Source organism: Phoxinus phoxinus (genome assembly GCF_949152265.1).
Source record: "Phoxinus phoxinus genome assembly, chromosome: 7".
Taxonomy (NCBI): domain Eukaryota; kingdom Metazoa; phylum Chordata; class Actinopteri; order Cypriniformes; family Leuciscidae; genus Phoxinus; species Phoxinus phoxinus.
In genome coordinates this window covers 20132293-20149848 of record NC_136882.1, presented here as the reverse complement: position 1 = coordinate 20149848, position 17556 = coordinate 20132293, and the positions used below count along the sequence as shown (strand labels likewise).

Sequence of the window (17556 nt, the reverse complement as noted above, 5' to 3'; positions counted from 1 at the left end):
CAGTTTACTGTTCAATGCATGTTTGATCTGAAGGATGTTATAGAAGATTTTATGTTTTTCCCATTCAGTGTCATGGGAGCAAATCTCTGGAACTCAAACCCATTGAGCCTCCAAAACATCTCTTGCTTTTAATCTCAACTGAAGCCTTTTTTGACTGTGAAGCCAGTCTTACATTTGATCCAAAATTTGCTCACTCTTTATTTGTCAGTGAAGTGGCCTTAAGCTGTGAGCAAAGCACTGAATTAATAAAGCTTCTCGATTTCTCACTACTACCGACAAAAAAATAAATGAAATTCAATTTATGTCACAGATCAGAAACAGAAGACAAACTGCACAGTCAAATATATTAAACATTACACATTTTGCTTAGATTAGGGTCCAATTCTCAATATTAACTATTAACTACGACTTTGGCTCAAAAAAATGTACTGCTTATTAATAGTTAGTAAGGTGGTTGTTAAGTTTAGTTATTGGGTAGGGGATGAAGAATATGGTCATGCAGAATAAGGTATTAATGTGTGCTTTATACAGTAAAAAGACAATGTCATGCTAATAAACAAATAGTTAATAGTGAGAATTGGACCCTAAACTAGACAAAAGTGTTACCAACATGTTTAAATAAACTAATAATGCATGTACTATTTTAATACATTTTTAAATACAATTTATTTCTCTAATAGAAAACCTGAATTTGTCTTCAGTCACAAGATCCTTCAGAAATCATTATGGACCCTTTTCACAGACTATGTCTATGTTTGCACAGTTATCGTTATTGCAAATATAGTAAAGTTTTTAATATTTTAATTTAAAAAAATGTAATGCACATTTATAATGCTATACTTTGTGTTATATTACCTTGGCAGTAAATGGGGAAAAAGTAATTAACTTTTTTTTAGAAGAGTGTGTTTCTAATTTAACTGCAAATTTGACATCATTCTCTCTTCTGACTGCTGTAATCAATCTCTCGATATTTTTTCCCTCTTTTGGAAAGTCGTCAAAATGCTATCACTTATTTTATCTATAAACACTTGACCTCCATTTCTTCGCTGAACATTCAGAGGCAAGTATAATAGAGGGGAACAGAGGCTGAAGAAGACACCACCCTCTGCTGGTCAGAAGCATGTACTGCAGCACGAGGGTGAGTCCAGGACATATCCTGCAAACAGGCACATGTGGGATCTGCTATAGACCTGAGCGTAATACACCAGCAGAGCAGTCACACAACTGTCTGAAATATTAATATTGTGTAACCTCTTTTGATGGGCTCTGACAATGCAGCATGTTTTATGTATGCAGGACGAGAGCGAAACAGACGAGTAAATGTGCCACTACATTTACAATGACAATGCAGTCAATTGGATTCAAGCGGTTCTGTTTTTTTTTTGTACCTTCTCAGGTTGGTTGCTGTAGTGCCACAGAAATGCTCAAACTATGTCAACAACAACGTCCACAACATGGGTGTCCACTGAAGTTGAATGGGCGAGTAACACAAGTGGAACATGGCTGTGGTTCTGGACAGGCTTGAGCTGGAATCATGTTTCAGCCTGACTAAATGAGCTCTGCTCCAGATACATTTGTAATGTACCAGAGCCAGTCTGTTTAAAATGGCAATGTTGCTGTTGTAGAGATGGGGGTTGCGTAAACAATTCCGTATCCAATGACATGGCAAAAGACAAGACACTTGAGAAAGCTGTGTGTTTTATATGCTATAAGAGCGGCCTTTTCAGCGGAGACAGTTAGCAAAAGAGCACACTTGTCTTTTTTCATCTCTCCATCTTTTGATATCCACTCAGACCCCTGAGTGTCAATCATCCGTTTGGATATTTCACAATGAAATGAGCAAGAGATTGAAAAGAAAGATCAGTGAAGTCAATTCAAAGGCGTTTGTTCTGAAATATCTGAAACAAAACAATCAATCTAGAGTGTAATAGTGAAGCTGTACTGATGATACACATAACATTTCCATTTATTAATTTTGCAGACACTTACGTATATCCAGAGAGACACAATCAACTGACCATAAAGGATACAACATTAAATCGATAGTTCACTCAAAAAGAAAAGATCTCATAATTTACTCACACTCGTGTTGTGTGTGACTTACTTTCTTCTGTGGGACACAAAAGAAGATATTTAGAAGAATGTTGGTAACAAAACCATTTTGTTGACCACGGAGTTCCATTGTATGGACACATTTTTCAAAATAACTAATTTTGTGTTCCCACAGAAGAAGAAAAAAAAAGTCATAGAGGTTTGGAACGACATGAAGGTGAGTAAATAATGACAGAGGTCAGTAAATATTTTTTTGAGTAAGAGATCTCTTTGGCGTAATACCAAATCTCACAAGTGCATTAGAATATTAGAAAGGTAAAGTAAAAATGTAAGAGCAGTATAGAACATTTTGTAGATTTATTTTAAAATAAAGGGCCTCAATCTAAATGAAATACAAATAATGGATATGTTTACTACTATTCAAATATAATATAAATGTTTGGCCTGCATTTTGGTAGCTAGTTCTCTCTCTTTTTTGTATTAAAGAGGAGCTGTTATTACTAACAATAGCAGTCATTAACAAGATTAAAAAAATATCACATCAAAAAAGGCTGCCAACCCTTTGAACTATATGCTTGTGAATTAGCTAAGTGCTTAAGAAAGAGAATTTGATATATGATCATACGAGTTATCCATGAGTGAAATCATCAACGTCATACAGTCTTCAATCCCCTTCTCTCTTTTTCTCTGAATGGTCTCATGATGAGTAGCGCTCCAGTCGTGACTACAGAACATTTCGTGGTGGGAGGGGGATCTGGGACGAAAGGTTAGCCTGCTTTCCTGTGGAACGACCATTGCTTTTGTTCTGTACTTTCTCTCTCTCTCTCTCTCTCTCTCTCTCTGTAGGAAAATCACTGTTGCACAACCGCAGGGTGCTGAACAGAATGTACTTGTGTGCTTTGAGTGGGTTTACAATATGTGTACCTGTGTTAAGAGCACAATACAGTGGAAGTAAAAAAAAAAACTAAATCTCCTCGATATCTAAATAGTTTCTTCTAGACAGCAAATGGATTAAACGGAAAACAAATAGAGTCTTCTGATTCTCAGATGTTTCTCTTGAGAAAAAGACTCCATAAGAGATCTGAATGTCTCAAATATGCTCAGATTGGCAGGTTTTGAGATTTCAACATGAATACAAACATCCTTTAAGCCTAAGCTGGTTTGCATGTCTTAACTGGTTTATGCTGGTCACCCACCTAAAAGCTTGGCTAAACCCAGCCAAAACCTCTCTAAAACCAGCTAACAGATCAGAAACCATCTTAGGCTGGAGTAAGATGTAAAAATGATTTCTTGTCAAACTTTTGTCAAAAAGTTATTTCATGGACAAATGATCGAAACTATGCTATCTGCATTAAATGTATTGCTATATATCAGTGTTGTTATTGTTAACTAACATTAAAACTATAAAAAAAAAAAAATTCGGTAAATAATTTAAATAAAGCTTAAATAAAAAAATTATATATATATTTTTTAAATTTTTTTAAACAGAACAGAAATTAGAAATTCTGCCTGGGCAACTGTGTAAATTCAAGTACTAAAATCATTAAATAAAATCAAAAATAAAAGCTATTTCAAAATAGCTTTTACTAAAATACTATATAAATACAAAAAATACTATGATCACACATACACAATACTAAAATAATACTGTTCTGTATTCTTACAATGGTCTCATTAGTGTTTATTTTTCCTAGGAAATTTGAGGACAAACCAATATTAAGCTCTGAGAAACTAAAATGTTTCTTCGTAAGCAATCACATCAGTTAGCTAAGATCAGACATGGCGTGGACGGAGTATGTGCCAAAATGTTAGTAGGTAGATTCCACTGCTATGCTACAATTATAAACTGATTTGGACGACCCTGAGCTGGTCCAAATCAGGTGGGGTGTACGGGCGAAGAGGATTTAGTACAATATATATTTGCTTAAAGAGGAAGCCTCGATGTGACTGACGATGTGAAATGCTCAGAAGTGCATTTATCACTTAAATGAATGTATTTACACAGCAGGGGGCTGCTTGAGTCGTAGTAAATGTCTTGTAGGTCTCTCAAAGTCAGCTTCGCTTTGTGAGTGGTTCCTCTCTCAGACTAGTTGATTGCAGGTTGGCTCGCTTTATTGCAGGTTAGTAGAAGCAAAAGGATAAGAGCGAGAGGGAGCCATGCCAGAACAAAACAACAGTGAGAATGTCAAACAGTTTTTGAGCAAAATTGAAATTTGATGGTGGCTTTTAGTTGTCTTACCCTGCCATGGGTCCTCCTCGTTCCAGACTGTACACCTGTCTGGGGTTAAGCAGATACTGGAATTTCCGCAGCACCCTGATAAAGACAAACGAGGACAGAAAAGCATTCAAAGACACATAGAGGAATGACATTTTTAAACATATAATCACTCTGAACTTTCCATTATGATTAAAGGCTTAAAGTGGTAATTCAACCAAAAATAAAAATGCTGTCATCATTTACCAACCATTCCAATGTCTTTCCAAACTCAAACTTTCTTTCATCAAACACTAAAGTTGAATTTTTGAAGAATATCCTGGCGACTCTGTACAAAATCAATGAGTAAGGACATTGAGTTTGTGCTCCAAAAGCACAAAAAATTACTATAAAATGTCATAAAATGTATTAAGTATAGATCTTGACATCCATCCAAGCTATCTTTGGCACCTTCATAAGAATTCATGAGAGAATGACAATGTTCGAAAGAAAAGATTTCTTTTCAAAGAATCATTGATGTGATTCACACAAAAGGTCTGAATAATCTAAATAATCATGTATTTGATGTCCCTAGAGTGTATATGTGAAGTTTTAGCTCAAAATACCCGGATATTTTTATACAGCATGTTAAAGTTGTCACTTTTTGAGGGTGAGCAAAAACGCGTCGTTTTATGTCTGTTCCTTTAAATGCAAATGAGCTCCACAGTGGGCGGAACTTCAACAGCTTGTGTCCTTTTACCTCACACAGACATGCACTGAAAATTTCAACAACTTTTAGCCTTTTATGTTCAAACCGGAATGATGGAGAGACTCAAGAAGAACTGACAACATGTAGAATGCAACAGGACATTTCTAAATGGTTAGTTGATGAATTTATGTAGCTTATGTGGATTTAAATATCTTCAAGTCATTGATTAGCATATTCGTGTCATGACAATCCGTAAATCTCGTCTATTGTAAAGTTTGCTGTTCTCCTTGTATGGATCTACCTGTGGATTTATTAAAGACTGTCTACTACCTTCATCTTCGTGGTCATGTGCGTTTACATAACTCAACCCGTGACACCCAGTTGATCAAATAAATAATCAACAGTTTGTTAGTTGCAGCTCTAATGTTGGAACAACATGAGGATGAGTAAATGATGACAGAATGTCCTATTTTGGTTGAACTATTCCTTGAAAAGACCCAGATAGACACACATATGGAGGAAAGATATTCTTAAAACGTTCCATTCCATTATGAAAAAAAATCTACACAATCCTGGGAATCATTGGAGTCAAGAAAGACAGAAGCACGAAAACAAGGATTGCACACTGTTGCAGCAGTGCTCCTTAATAACCTTGAAGTAATAAAATGATTATTGAGGACTCTGCAATGTCCTTCACTTCTAACTGTGTTAGCTACTCTTTCCTTTTAGTATGCAAAGACACAGAGGAAGAGAGAGAGAGAGAGAGAGAGAGAGAGAGAGAGAGAGAGAGAGAGAGAGAGAGAGAAATAAGCCGAGCTGTTATTTTGAGGTGCGTCACAAGCTATGCTTTTATGTGGGGTGATAATTTGAGCACTTATCAACACTGAAGACTTCATTTGTTCCCTATGCAAAGAACAAAAGAGTGCAGACAAATGTCAAACCCAACCAATGAGCTTTCAATACGCAGCTCGGGGTGAAAATGGTGGAAAAATACACTCAGTACAGTATGATTCAACGGTGACCACTCTGTTCCTTTGTTTGCATCAAAGAACCACCAAAATGGTCTTTCTTTTTTTGGGGCCAGGGCAGTTATCACGTCTTTGTTTGAGCACATGTCTAATAATGGAGGATAATCGGCCAATTAATGGTATTTAAAACTGTGTTGCTATGGTGATGCCAGCACAAAATCCCAAAACTGGTCTCTCGGAGGACGTTGAGTGGGTGGTGAGAGCTGAAACAACACCCACATTCTTCCTCCTTAAACAGCATTACTGTCTCCTGCAAGCTTTGATGGTATTTAGGACACTGCCAGCAAGCAAGAAAAAGAGTGGGACTTTTGTTAAACATGTCTATGCAGATTCGACCGACTTTAAATGGTAAGGCAAACCATTCTCCAACCTTGTACTGCTGTACAGAATATGAAAAATGATGACGCAACAGTTTGAGTTTCTAAGATGTTTACCTCTCACCCTGCCGACCACCACTTTTAGGATTAACCAGCACGAGAAGGGGGTGTGTTCCAGGCAGAGGGGTGATCTTAAAGGCAGAAAGGAGGAAAAAAGGTCACAAACACACACACACACACACACACACACACGTACAGCACAGATTTGAGTGTGTCTGATGCCGGCTCACCTGCAGTGCCTGGCCGTCCCCGGTGAACTTGAAACACTGGCCAGTGTCCTCAGGGCTGGTACTGGGGGACGATTCTCCTTCACCTCTTTTGACAGCACATTGACGGTCCTACAGATACATTGGCATTACAGTCGACGTCAACAAAGAGAGATGGAGAGAAAGACAAATGCAATTTAAGAATCTGTCTCCCTTTATTGCATTTCTCTTTAATTTTAGAAAGAACTGATGTTTTAACATTTCTACAGGTAGTTCTACAAGGTCATTAGACCAGACATGTTCACAAGTCTCTAAACGTCCAAGTCAAGTCTCAATATCTTTCTATGTGCTGCAGGGCTTTTTCGATATGTTTTACATAAAAAATATATTACATACATTACCTCTCAAAAGTTTTTTTTAAAGAAATTAATCCTTTATTCAACAAGGATGCATTAAATTCATCAAAAGTGGCAGTAAAGACATGTATAATGTTATGAAAGGTCAAATTATTTTCAATTATTTTGTGATATAAGTGTGACATACCATCTCTGTGTTAGATCAAAACATTGCTTTTTGTACAATTATTTGCAAACTACAGCAGCACGCAGGAACTGTATTTGTATTCTCTATACTATAGACTACTCGTTGTTTCCAGTGGGAAAGAGGCCCATGAAGATTTTGTCGAGGACTCCGACCTACCCATAAAAAAATGTTGTCCCGTGCTTCTTGAATTTTAGCATATCATAAATGTGCAGTGGAAAAAAAACATAACTCACCAGAACAACAGGGCAGATGTACGAGGGCAGGAGTGTGTGATCTTTTAACGGTCCACCATCACACTCAGGCTTCACATTGGACGCACACTTGTTATGGAGCTAGAAAACAATACAAAATACAAATATAGATGAGGAGTGGTGGAGAAAGACACATCAACAGACTGGAATGGTCTGGATCTTTTGTTCCCACTAATTTAAACAAGTAAGAATACATTAAATGTTAGAAGCAAAGGGGACAGCAGGATCTGTACTTGACATTAAATTAGTTACAGTTTTAGAGTTGAAACTGACAGGAAAGCTACTCGAGAGAGATGGTGCAGTATATAATGTGATAATAAAAATCATTATGGAGAGAAAAAGCCTTTAGATGAGTGTTAAGTGCTGACACTTATATTTATTACAAAGGCTATTTTAAAACATATCAGCCACGTCCACCAAATGCTGTGAAAACTTAGTGAAGAACACCACCAAGTGGTGTGAATAAGTATTACATAAACATGGCTTTTATAAAATAGACAAAACCACAAATCTTTTTTGTGTTTGCTCAATGTCTCTTGCAGTAGAAAAATAAATTGCAGAATCATTTATGAAAAATTATAAATAATTATATTGATGGATTCTAATTATGTGAGAGTCTTTAAAAATAAATAAATGAATGAAGTAAGGTTGCAAGAAATGTTACTAAAACAAGAGTTTCTTGTTGGTCACAGTATGTCTGTTTACACTCACAGTGATTTGACACCAAACACAGTGAAGGCCTGTTAGACCTTGATAGCACTTGATACTGCGGTGACATTTATCACATTTTGTTGGGGAGTTGCCCTCAATCCAAGCATGCTGCATAGCCTAGAGATGCATTGAAAAGAGACAAAAGAGAAAGTCATTATTTGTGAAATATTCAAACAGCCCATCTAAACATCACTGAAAGTATTATCTTGAACTGTTCAATGCAATTTTATTGCCTTTAACACATCACATAACACATTCTGTGAAATCATAATATAATGACAACATTTTCAGTGTATATTTTCCATCTCTGTGGTAGTTGCTGAATGGGGAGTTTAAGTTCTAAAGAGGTGTCAGAGACTATTAAAACAGCGTTGCATGATCTCACTTTTCCCCTCTAATTCTCAGTACTAAAAAAGCCGTTACACACAGGATGTTCTCATAACCTTCCTGACATGTCTACAGAACATTACTTTGAGATTCAACCAAGAGTTAAGGGTCTGGGAAGTTGCCTTGGGTGAAACTGAACTGGACTGTGGTCAGTGGATAAAATAATCATAACACAAATCTGAACACTGTGTTTGTTTCCTAATAGATCAATCTTGGATTCACAGTTAAAAAATAAAATATATATTTTTTTTATATTAAATTTACTGAATGTATTGTGTCTGGCCCTATTCTTCAAAAGAAGAAAACCATTCAGGTTAAACAGAGTGGTGAAGTGTTCATTTATAGGCGTATGTTGTTGTTTATGGACTCACATTGGTGTGTCTGCGGGACTTGGCGTAGGTGCTAATGCAAGGAACAATGTCTTTGGACACACATCGCTCATGGACTGTGTACTTGCATACTGCCAAACAAAAGACAGGAGTCAGGACTATGAGGGATGGAGAGTGAGAGACTGAAGGGAAACATTTCAAATGAAAAACTGCACACCTTCAGGTTAGACATCAAATTTCAATATTAGACAGACAGACAGACATGCAAACAGAATGATGGACAGACATACTCACTTGAGCAGCAAAGGCCCTGTTTTCGTACTCCTAACAACATTGTGTGGCAGTAATTACAGTATGCTGGCTTGTTGAAATGCTTTAGTCTCCATACGTGCTGCCCATCTTCCTGTACATTCTGTACGTATGCGAAAGAAAAACAGGAATTGAGAAACTACATTTTTATGTGTTGTTTACTTTTTACAACTCACACTTTTTTCCTCACCGTCTCCATTCCCAGCAGGACCAGAAGTGGTATGGTGGTCATTCCTCCTCTGATCCACTCCTCTAATGTGACCGTTCCATCCCGGTCATAGTCAATCTCCTCCATCATCTCCTTAAGAATCTACCATTTTAGACATTAAAAAGGGACAATGAGATATGGATTTCACTATGCATTATGGGACGGCCTGGTGATAAAGTTTAAATTGATTCATACCGGCCGTAGTTCTGTAGAGTCCCATTCCAGGTACTCGGCTACATGGACCATCTGATTTATTATACGGTCAAGCTCCTAAATTGACAGATATGATTGCTTTACACATCATAGACAATAAAGCATAAAGTTTCACATTCACTTTTCACGCATCCTGTTATTTACAGCTCCCTCTAAATATCAGTTCAAAGTTTCAAACAAAAAGATCAATAATATATGAGTCCCTCTCTGAATCACCAAGGCCTGATAGTGCAAAGATGAATGAAACAGAATCAATGAGAGGATAATAATACTATTACATAATACAAAAGAAATGACTATCAACCCAACACAATGACATCACACAAGGAAACTCCGAACTGTATTAATCCCACAATTGAATGTGTATTGCATTATTAACTCTTTGTCAACAACATCTTACCAAGTTAAAATTCTGGACACTTCACCATTACACATTTTAACAGAGATTTAGGACTTACCGAACTGTCCAGTAGGCCATTGCCATCTGTGTCGTACAGCCTGAACATGACTTTAGGGTGAGAGATGAGAAAGATAAGAGACTGAATCTTTTTGTAGTGTGAAAAACATTTGTCAAGTATAGACCCCATGCTAGCACCTGGAGCCCAGGTTATCTATGGACAGACTGAGGCAGCTAGTGAGGATTAGCTTTGGGCAGAAATAACTTCCTATGCTAAAGAAAGCTTGTCTACACATGGCAAACAAGGAGAGGAGCGGAGATAAGCCTGTACGGAATGAAAGCGAGAGTGAGAAATTCTAAAGTCTCCTCCTGTCACTCTCACAGTGTTTAGGTCAGAAGTCAGCATTAAAAAGCAGAACTGAAAAAGGTGTGGTTGGGTGTATCTACATGTAAAAGTAACTTATAGCTTTTTTTTTAAAGAAATTAATTATTTTATTCACCAAGGACACTTTAACTTGATCAAAACTGACAGTAAAAGCATTTATAATGTTACAAAATATTAATATTAAACAGTGATTCTATATTAAATAAATGCTAATCTTTTGAAATTTCTATTTATTAAAGAATCCTGAATTCTTTTCCACAAAAAATACTGTTTTCAGCATCGATAATAATAAGAAACCCTTCTTGAGCAGCAAATCAGCATATTAGAATGATTTCTGAAGGATCATGTGAAACTTAAGACTGGGGTAATTTGCTATTACAGATTTTGTTATTTTATATATTAAAACAGAATCTTACATTTATTTTTATTTTTTTACATTTTAATTATTTGAAAATGTCATAATATTATTGTGATTTTTATAAAATAAATCCAGTCTTGGTGAGCATAGACAGACATATAAAAACATCTTGCTATAATTTTAACAAAACAGTTCAAACTTATTTGATGGTTTTACTTTGATCTGTGGTAAGCATTATAAATTAAGATGACACAAAGGCTACAGTCACTGAAATGAAATGAACTTTGCTTTAACATTTCAAAGATCCATATACCTTATTATGCTGCATTTAAATATGTATTGTGAGAAAATAAATTAATTTCGTGACAACTGCCAAGAAGTATTAGGTGACTTTTTCACGTTTGTGACTAATAATATGATTTCTGTGGTTTGGCATGATTGGTTTAGAAGAAGTAATTTGCAAAATTACTTAAAATATTCTTTGGGAAAAATAGAAATTACTTAGGATATTTTGTCTTAATGTAAATAAAGAGATTAAAGGAATAAACAAGTTGAAGTGATATCAAAATCGCCTGATAAACTACCATACCAAAGAAAAACTTTTTGCTTTAACTTGAACATAAAAGCTTTACCATGAAAATACTCCTAACATCAACTATTCATATTTTGAATATATATGAGAAAATAAGCATTTGAAAATGCTAATGTCTTAAAAATAATCCTAAACATTTTCCAAACACAGTTTACAGGAAAACCATGTTTGAATAATTTCCACTCCAACTTACACTCAAGCTTGTCCTCTGGCGTCCCCCTCTCCAGCAGAGACAAGTAGCACACAATGTCTTTAAGGAAGACCACTTGGGGCGACGGAGAGCCATTTTGTGGAGAAGGACTCCTCCGGAGAGATGTACGATTCTCAGATTGATTACGCTCTGGAAGGATGCCAATTATATGTCTATTAGTAATGACTAATCAAAATATGTGCCAAAATAAGTGAAAATATGTGTGCACGAGCATTTTGTTTTACAAGTAGTGCAAGTTTTGACGAACTTCTGTCAACAAAACATGATTCTGATCAGGCAATATTGTTTCATAAACTATTCCCAATGTGTAAAAAAAGTGTGGCAAAGATCAAGGTTGTTCCCTTGTACACGACTCTGACCTGGGGAAAGGCGCGGGGAGTTTGTGGTCTTGGAGAGAGCCAAAGCATTGCTACTGCTGCTGCTGCTGCCCGCTGGGGGTCTGGGCTGCATGCTGGGTGACCGGTGGGGGCCTCTGGGTGTGTGGCCCCCTGTGCCTGATCTCTGTGAGGAGGAGCGGGACGAGCAGGGCGACGTGGTGGCCCCTGAGCCTGGGGTCATCCCTACAGAGTTATCTGGTGTATGTCGGCTCATAGCACTCAAAATACTCTTTCCATTCATACCTACAAGAAAAAAAAATGGTACAGGAAAAAAAGAGAGAGGAGAAAGAAGGTTATAATCTGAAATGAGAAAGGAAGCAACAGAGTGTAATACAAAAGAAAAGGATAATGACATAGCGTCTCATTCAATGAATGTGTGTAGAAACATATTTATGTGTAAAACCTGTGCATGAACACAACAGAAATCATGACTCATCAAGAAGTTAGCTTTTTTTTTTTTATTGGAACTTTTCACATTGACAGGGTTTAAGCATAGTTGGCGCATCTGAGCTAATACATATTGCCCAGGTGGCTATTCATTTGAATTCTCTACAAAATACACATCAACATACATTATTACCAAATACATTATCCATTATCACACACACACACACACACACACACACACACACACACACACACACACACACACACACACACACACACACACACACACACACACACACACACACACACACACACACACACACACACACAATATATATAATAAATGTAAAATAATAATAATTGTCACATAAAAAGGGGAGAGGGAAAAAAAAGTAGAATAAGCAAACCAATAATTTACATCACCATTAGGTAGTTATTCAGTCCTTCCACACTAGGTTCTGTATTCCCAGCCCTAGCAAATGTGTCTCTCCCGCCCCAAGATAAGTGAAGAAGGGGTCCCATATTTTATAGAATTTAAAAGGTTTGTATTTTAATGCTGTTGAAAAAGCTTAATATGGAATAAGGCCTTTGGCTGTGTTAACCCACTGTGCTATTGACGGGGCTTGGTCTATAATCCAGCATATGCATTTGCGGGCACAGTGGAGTAAGATTTGAAGAAGGCGGGTCCCTTGGAATTTGGACTTGAAGTTCCTGGCTCATGCCAAGCAAACATGTCTTTGGCAAACATGTCTTCTCCTTGTAATGAGCAGCGAAATATGTTCTCAAGTTCCCTTAGGACGCCCGTCCAGAATTGTTGTATTTTTGAGCATCTCCAGAAACAGTGGATGATTTTACATTTATTACAGAGGTTGGAGTTTGGGGTTTACTTTGTGTCTTTGGGCTGGAGTCACATGCAAACGATGAACAATTTTAAATTGCATTTCCCAGGCTGAGTTGTTGGCAAGATAGAACGGCATCTCACATACAGCTTCCCAATCAGTTGCCTGAATTTATTCCCCAAAGTCCTTTTCCCACAACATCCTAGTTTTATCGGAGCCTGTATTTGCCCTTATAAAAATGCTATGTTTAATGTAAGTTTATTTAATTGTTCCTCCAATGGGGATATGCAGAGGCCACTTGAATAGGCTCTGAGATTTTTTGCTAAGAAGCTGTGTATCTGGTGGCATACCAAAAAAAGCTTCTTATTGAGATCATATTTTGCAGTGAAAGTTAGCATTTTTTTATTTGACACAAGACTTCATTTATTTGTTGAAAAATACAGTAAAAACTGTCATATTCTGCAGTACTATTAATAAGAAACTGTGCTGCTTAATATTTTTGTGGATACTATGATATTTTTTTTCAGGATTCTTTTATGAATTTAAAGATATGAGTAGATATGTTAAAAATAAACTTACATACATGATGCAATGTACATATTAACTTTGCACTGACTTTAGAGTTCTGGAAGAATGTTTTATAGAGTGATGAGATCAAACTGGAACTTTTTGGACCCATGGATCGGCGGTATGTCTGGTGCAAAAAAGGTGGTCAAATGGTCCATGATCAAACATGGAGCTTGTCCAGACTTGTTTTGGGGTGCTTTGCAGTTGCAGGAAGTGGAAATCTTGACTGTATGAAGGACATCATGAATTATTTGAAGTATCAAGCCATTTTGGCAAAGATTGTGATGCCTTCGGTACAGAGACTAAAGCTTGATGATCTCTGGACTTTCCTGCAGGACAGCCGTCACAAAGTACACATCCAAATCTACCGAAGCTTGGTTCAGGGATCAGTCGTAGAATGTTCTTGCAGGTCAAGGAGGTTGAATAATTTTGATTGCAACTGTATAAATAGAAATATATTTAGTAAAATCGTTAATTTTTTTAGTTTACCCACAGAGACAATTGCGATCCCCTGGGCATATATAAAAGGTATTCGCTGAGCTTCATCTGCTTTGCTCTTAGGTTGCTTTCACACCTGAGCGTTTGTTTCAGAACCTGGTGCGTTTTCTCCCTTGGTTCGCTTTGTTTAGACATACAGTATGTGAACACGGAAATCACACTCGGATCCACACCAAAACAATCGCTCCGAGATCGTCTAAATGAGGTGGTTCGATTGAGGTGTGAAAGCAATCCGACCCAACGAACCAAATGGAATTATAATTCATAACGAGAAATGTACTATATAAAAAGCAGTCGTGATTCTGTGAGTGATCACATTAAACCAAAGGAGCACCTCTTCATCTTAAAATGTTCTCTGTATGAAAACGCTGTCCCGATGAAGCCTGCTCTAGCTGCACTATAACATTCGTACAGTGTGCGCGTGTGTCGTGTGATCTTGAGAGAGTGTTTTTTGCTGCAGTATTAATACGAATGTAGTATAGTGTTTGAGTGTGTCTTGACAGTTACAAATAAAGCTCATGGAGCGAACTTGTCAATCATCTTGATGGATGACACAGGAAACTTTGACCAATAAGAGGACAGTTGTACTTGGTTGCCTTGTGAAAGCGAACAAAAACCAAAAAGAAATTGCAACATTGTAACAAATTAAGTCCCTGTTTCGGACCAAAACAAACAATCTATAGGTGTGAAAACTCCCTTACACTCTTTAGTAAGGATACATTTGCAGAGAGTGACAAATGGCAGTACAGGAGAATTTGTGTGGACAGCCCTTATATGGAGATGGTGTATTATGCTGATTACTAACTCCCTCATTCAGAATAAACTGGTTTCATGAACATCATAACAAAATGTGTACACGCCTGTTATGAACCCAGCAGACATTGTGCTTGAGAAGCTATTCTGAGCACTTAAATAAGAGTCTGATATTGCTTGTTGTTACTGGTCAGTTTACCCGAGCACAGTGCTTTGAACTGTACAGTTTGGGTAGAATGACACATGGCAGAAATGCTACTGGGGAGGAAGCTGATGGCGTTTAGCAAGTACTGACATACATCACGATTGTCACCACAGTCGCACAGTGGTTGATCTATTATACCTCTGATGAAAATCTAATCTATCACTGGTTGCTTTGTTTGACATCAACACAAATAAATCAAAACAGCTGCCAAGACACACCAAGACAACACATAACAACACCAGGTGAAGTCATGCTTTTGAAGGGAGTTACAGCCACGATGCAAGTCTCTGTCCAATCAAATCACACCGTACTTGCTGTGGTACCTTTCTCTATAGAGATGCCTGCATCAATAAACTTGGGCTCTGAAGAGGTCAAAGTAAAGTGGAACAGAAGTAAAGCAAGACAGAGGAAGATAGCTGGGAGAGTTTATAAGCGCAACTAGTCATGACAGATTAATATTGTAGAGTTATACCATAATGTCATAACTGTTTCTCATTAAGCATTAAAGGTAGGGTAAGAAATTTCAGAGAGGCTAGCAATAGCAAGCTAGGTTTGAAAGTATAAGATCCCACCCTCCCTTCAGAGAGTCTCCAAAGTCACGTATCTTCAAAACACACGTTCACATTCACATACAGAGCAGAATCTGCAAAGCGTTGCAAGAGACGGCATTAAATTACTTCATGTCTCAAAGCACATAGCATTAAAATAATCATGAACATAAACAATGTAGAGCTCTTACTTGTACTACCTGACTGCTACAGATGCATTTCAGCATAGATAGTGTTGACAAAAAAAAAAAAAAAAACGCAAAAATGCAAGTCTGAGGACGTGAACAGCTCCAGTTAAACGTTACGGGTTGCCTTCTCTAAATTACGGTTACGACATGGCGTGCACATAGCATAAACTTGTTGTTTTGATTCAGGACGAACTGTAAAGGGCGGCTGCTGTTTGTGGTGCTCGGTGACTGTCTGTCTACAACTCTAGCCTTAAGGAACACGCTGATGACCTGTGATGACTATGTGAGCAGGGTGTGCGGAGGTATGGAAATACATATGTTGACAGGCAGGTAGGACATCATATCATTGCATTCGACCCGAAATATTTTTTTATATTTTTTACCACTTCTATTATTGATTGCTATCAGGATGTGAAGAGAGTTTCAACCAGTATAACACAAGGTGTTTATAAAATAAAAAAATGTGTTGACTGAGTTGCATGAAGGGCAAAGGGACCAACGGAAATCACTGATTGTACTGTCTTTGCCAGTCCAGAGAAATCATGGCACTAGATGGCACTGTTGGCTGTCAAACTATTCATACAGTCAACTGATATTTATCTTAAATCACCTCAGATCAATAGTGATAGTAGAGGTATTCAGACACAAGGACACCAGAATTTTTCCATTATAGTGGACTTTTACATCAGAAGTCAAATCTGTTCATTTGTCTAGTCTTCACAGAGAGCAGGTCTCCCGCCAAGAGTAGGATTCCGACATAACACGGAAGCAATTGCTCACCAGATGTGTGTGGAATCTTCAGGCGTCTAACAGTTCATTATTTTAGTCATGCAGGTTGTGTGTTTGTTATATGTAGGATTACACACAAACTGGTTATGCATAGTCCAATCTAATTCAAATAGGTACAGAGGGATCCAAAAGTCTGAGACCAAAGGTCTAAGTACTATTTTATGTCATATACACTGCAGTACAAAAGTTTGGGGTCAGTACGAAAATTTTTTTTGGAAAGAAATGAATAGTTTTATTCAATAATACAATCACATTCAAATTAATCAAACACATTCATCAAAAGTGACAGCTATAATGTTAATTCAAACCAATTATATTTTAAATAAATGCTGTTCTTTTGAACATCCTAAAGGTATCACAGTTGCCACAAATATATTAAGCAGCACAACTGTTTTCAACATAGATAATAATAAGAAATGTTTATTGAGCAGCAAAATCAGCATATTATAATGATTTTTATTTCAAAATATTACTGTTTTTTTTTACCAAGGAATTACAGCCTTGATGAGCATATGAAACTTTGTCAAAAATATATATAAAAAACCATACCAACCCCAAACTTTTATACAGTAGTGTATATCTTTTCCTTAGAAATTAAATGATCAGTTTAACCATTTCAGTGGCCAGAAGAAATATCATCTTAGTATTTGGTTTGAATTTCTTAGTATTTGGTTTGTCCGCTTTTGCTTTAATGACAGCATTGCTCGAGCTGACATAAACTCCAAAAGTTTAATTAGTGACCTACTGTAGAAATAGTGCAAAATCGTAAACATTCCTTATTTTGTCATAAGGTTCTACATTTTTCAAAATGTAGAAAAATAATTTGCTTATTTCCAGGTTTCCAATGTGGACCCAATTGTACATGTACTGTATCAGTGGGTAGTAGTGTTTCGATACAGTTGCTCATTCACAGTTCCTAAAATAACCTCAGGGAAACAGACACTT

The 17556-nt window shown here is 37.0% G+C and overlaps 1 protein-coding gene across 4 annotated transcripts in view; it reads right to left on the bottom strand.

Annotated features, from left to right (window-relative positions):
* The window catches only part of dgkg (diacylglycerol kinase, gamma), a 113648-nt gene that overhangs the window by 50369 nt on the left and 45723 nt on the right, over positions 1-17556 (bottom strand). For all 4 annotated transcript variants that reach the window (XM_079618112.1, XM_079618110.1, XM_079618113.1 and 1 more), the window contains 12 exons: positions 11820-12080; positions 11443-11589; positions 9976-10025; positions 9500-9574; positions 9287-9406; positions 9082-9199; positions 8830-8918; positions 8072-8188; positions 7343-7441; positions 6591-6698; positions 6418-6491; positions 4292-4366 (listed from right to left, as the gene is read on the bottom strand). In XM_079618112.1, the coding sequence (XP_079474238.1) occupies positions 4292-4366; positions 6418-6491; positions 6591-6698; positions 7343-7441; positions 8072-8188; positions 8830-8918; positions 9082-9199; positions 9287-9406; positions 9500-9574; positions 9976-10025; positions 11443-11589; positions 11820-12080 (1333 nt within the window). The remainder of the gene's footprint in view (positions 1-4291; positions 4367-6417; positions 6492-6590; positions 6699-7342; positions 7442-8071; positions 8189-8829; positions 8919-9081; positions 9200-9286; positions 9407-9499; positions 9575-9975; positions 10026-11442; positions 11590-11819; positions 12081-17556) is intronic.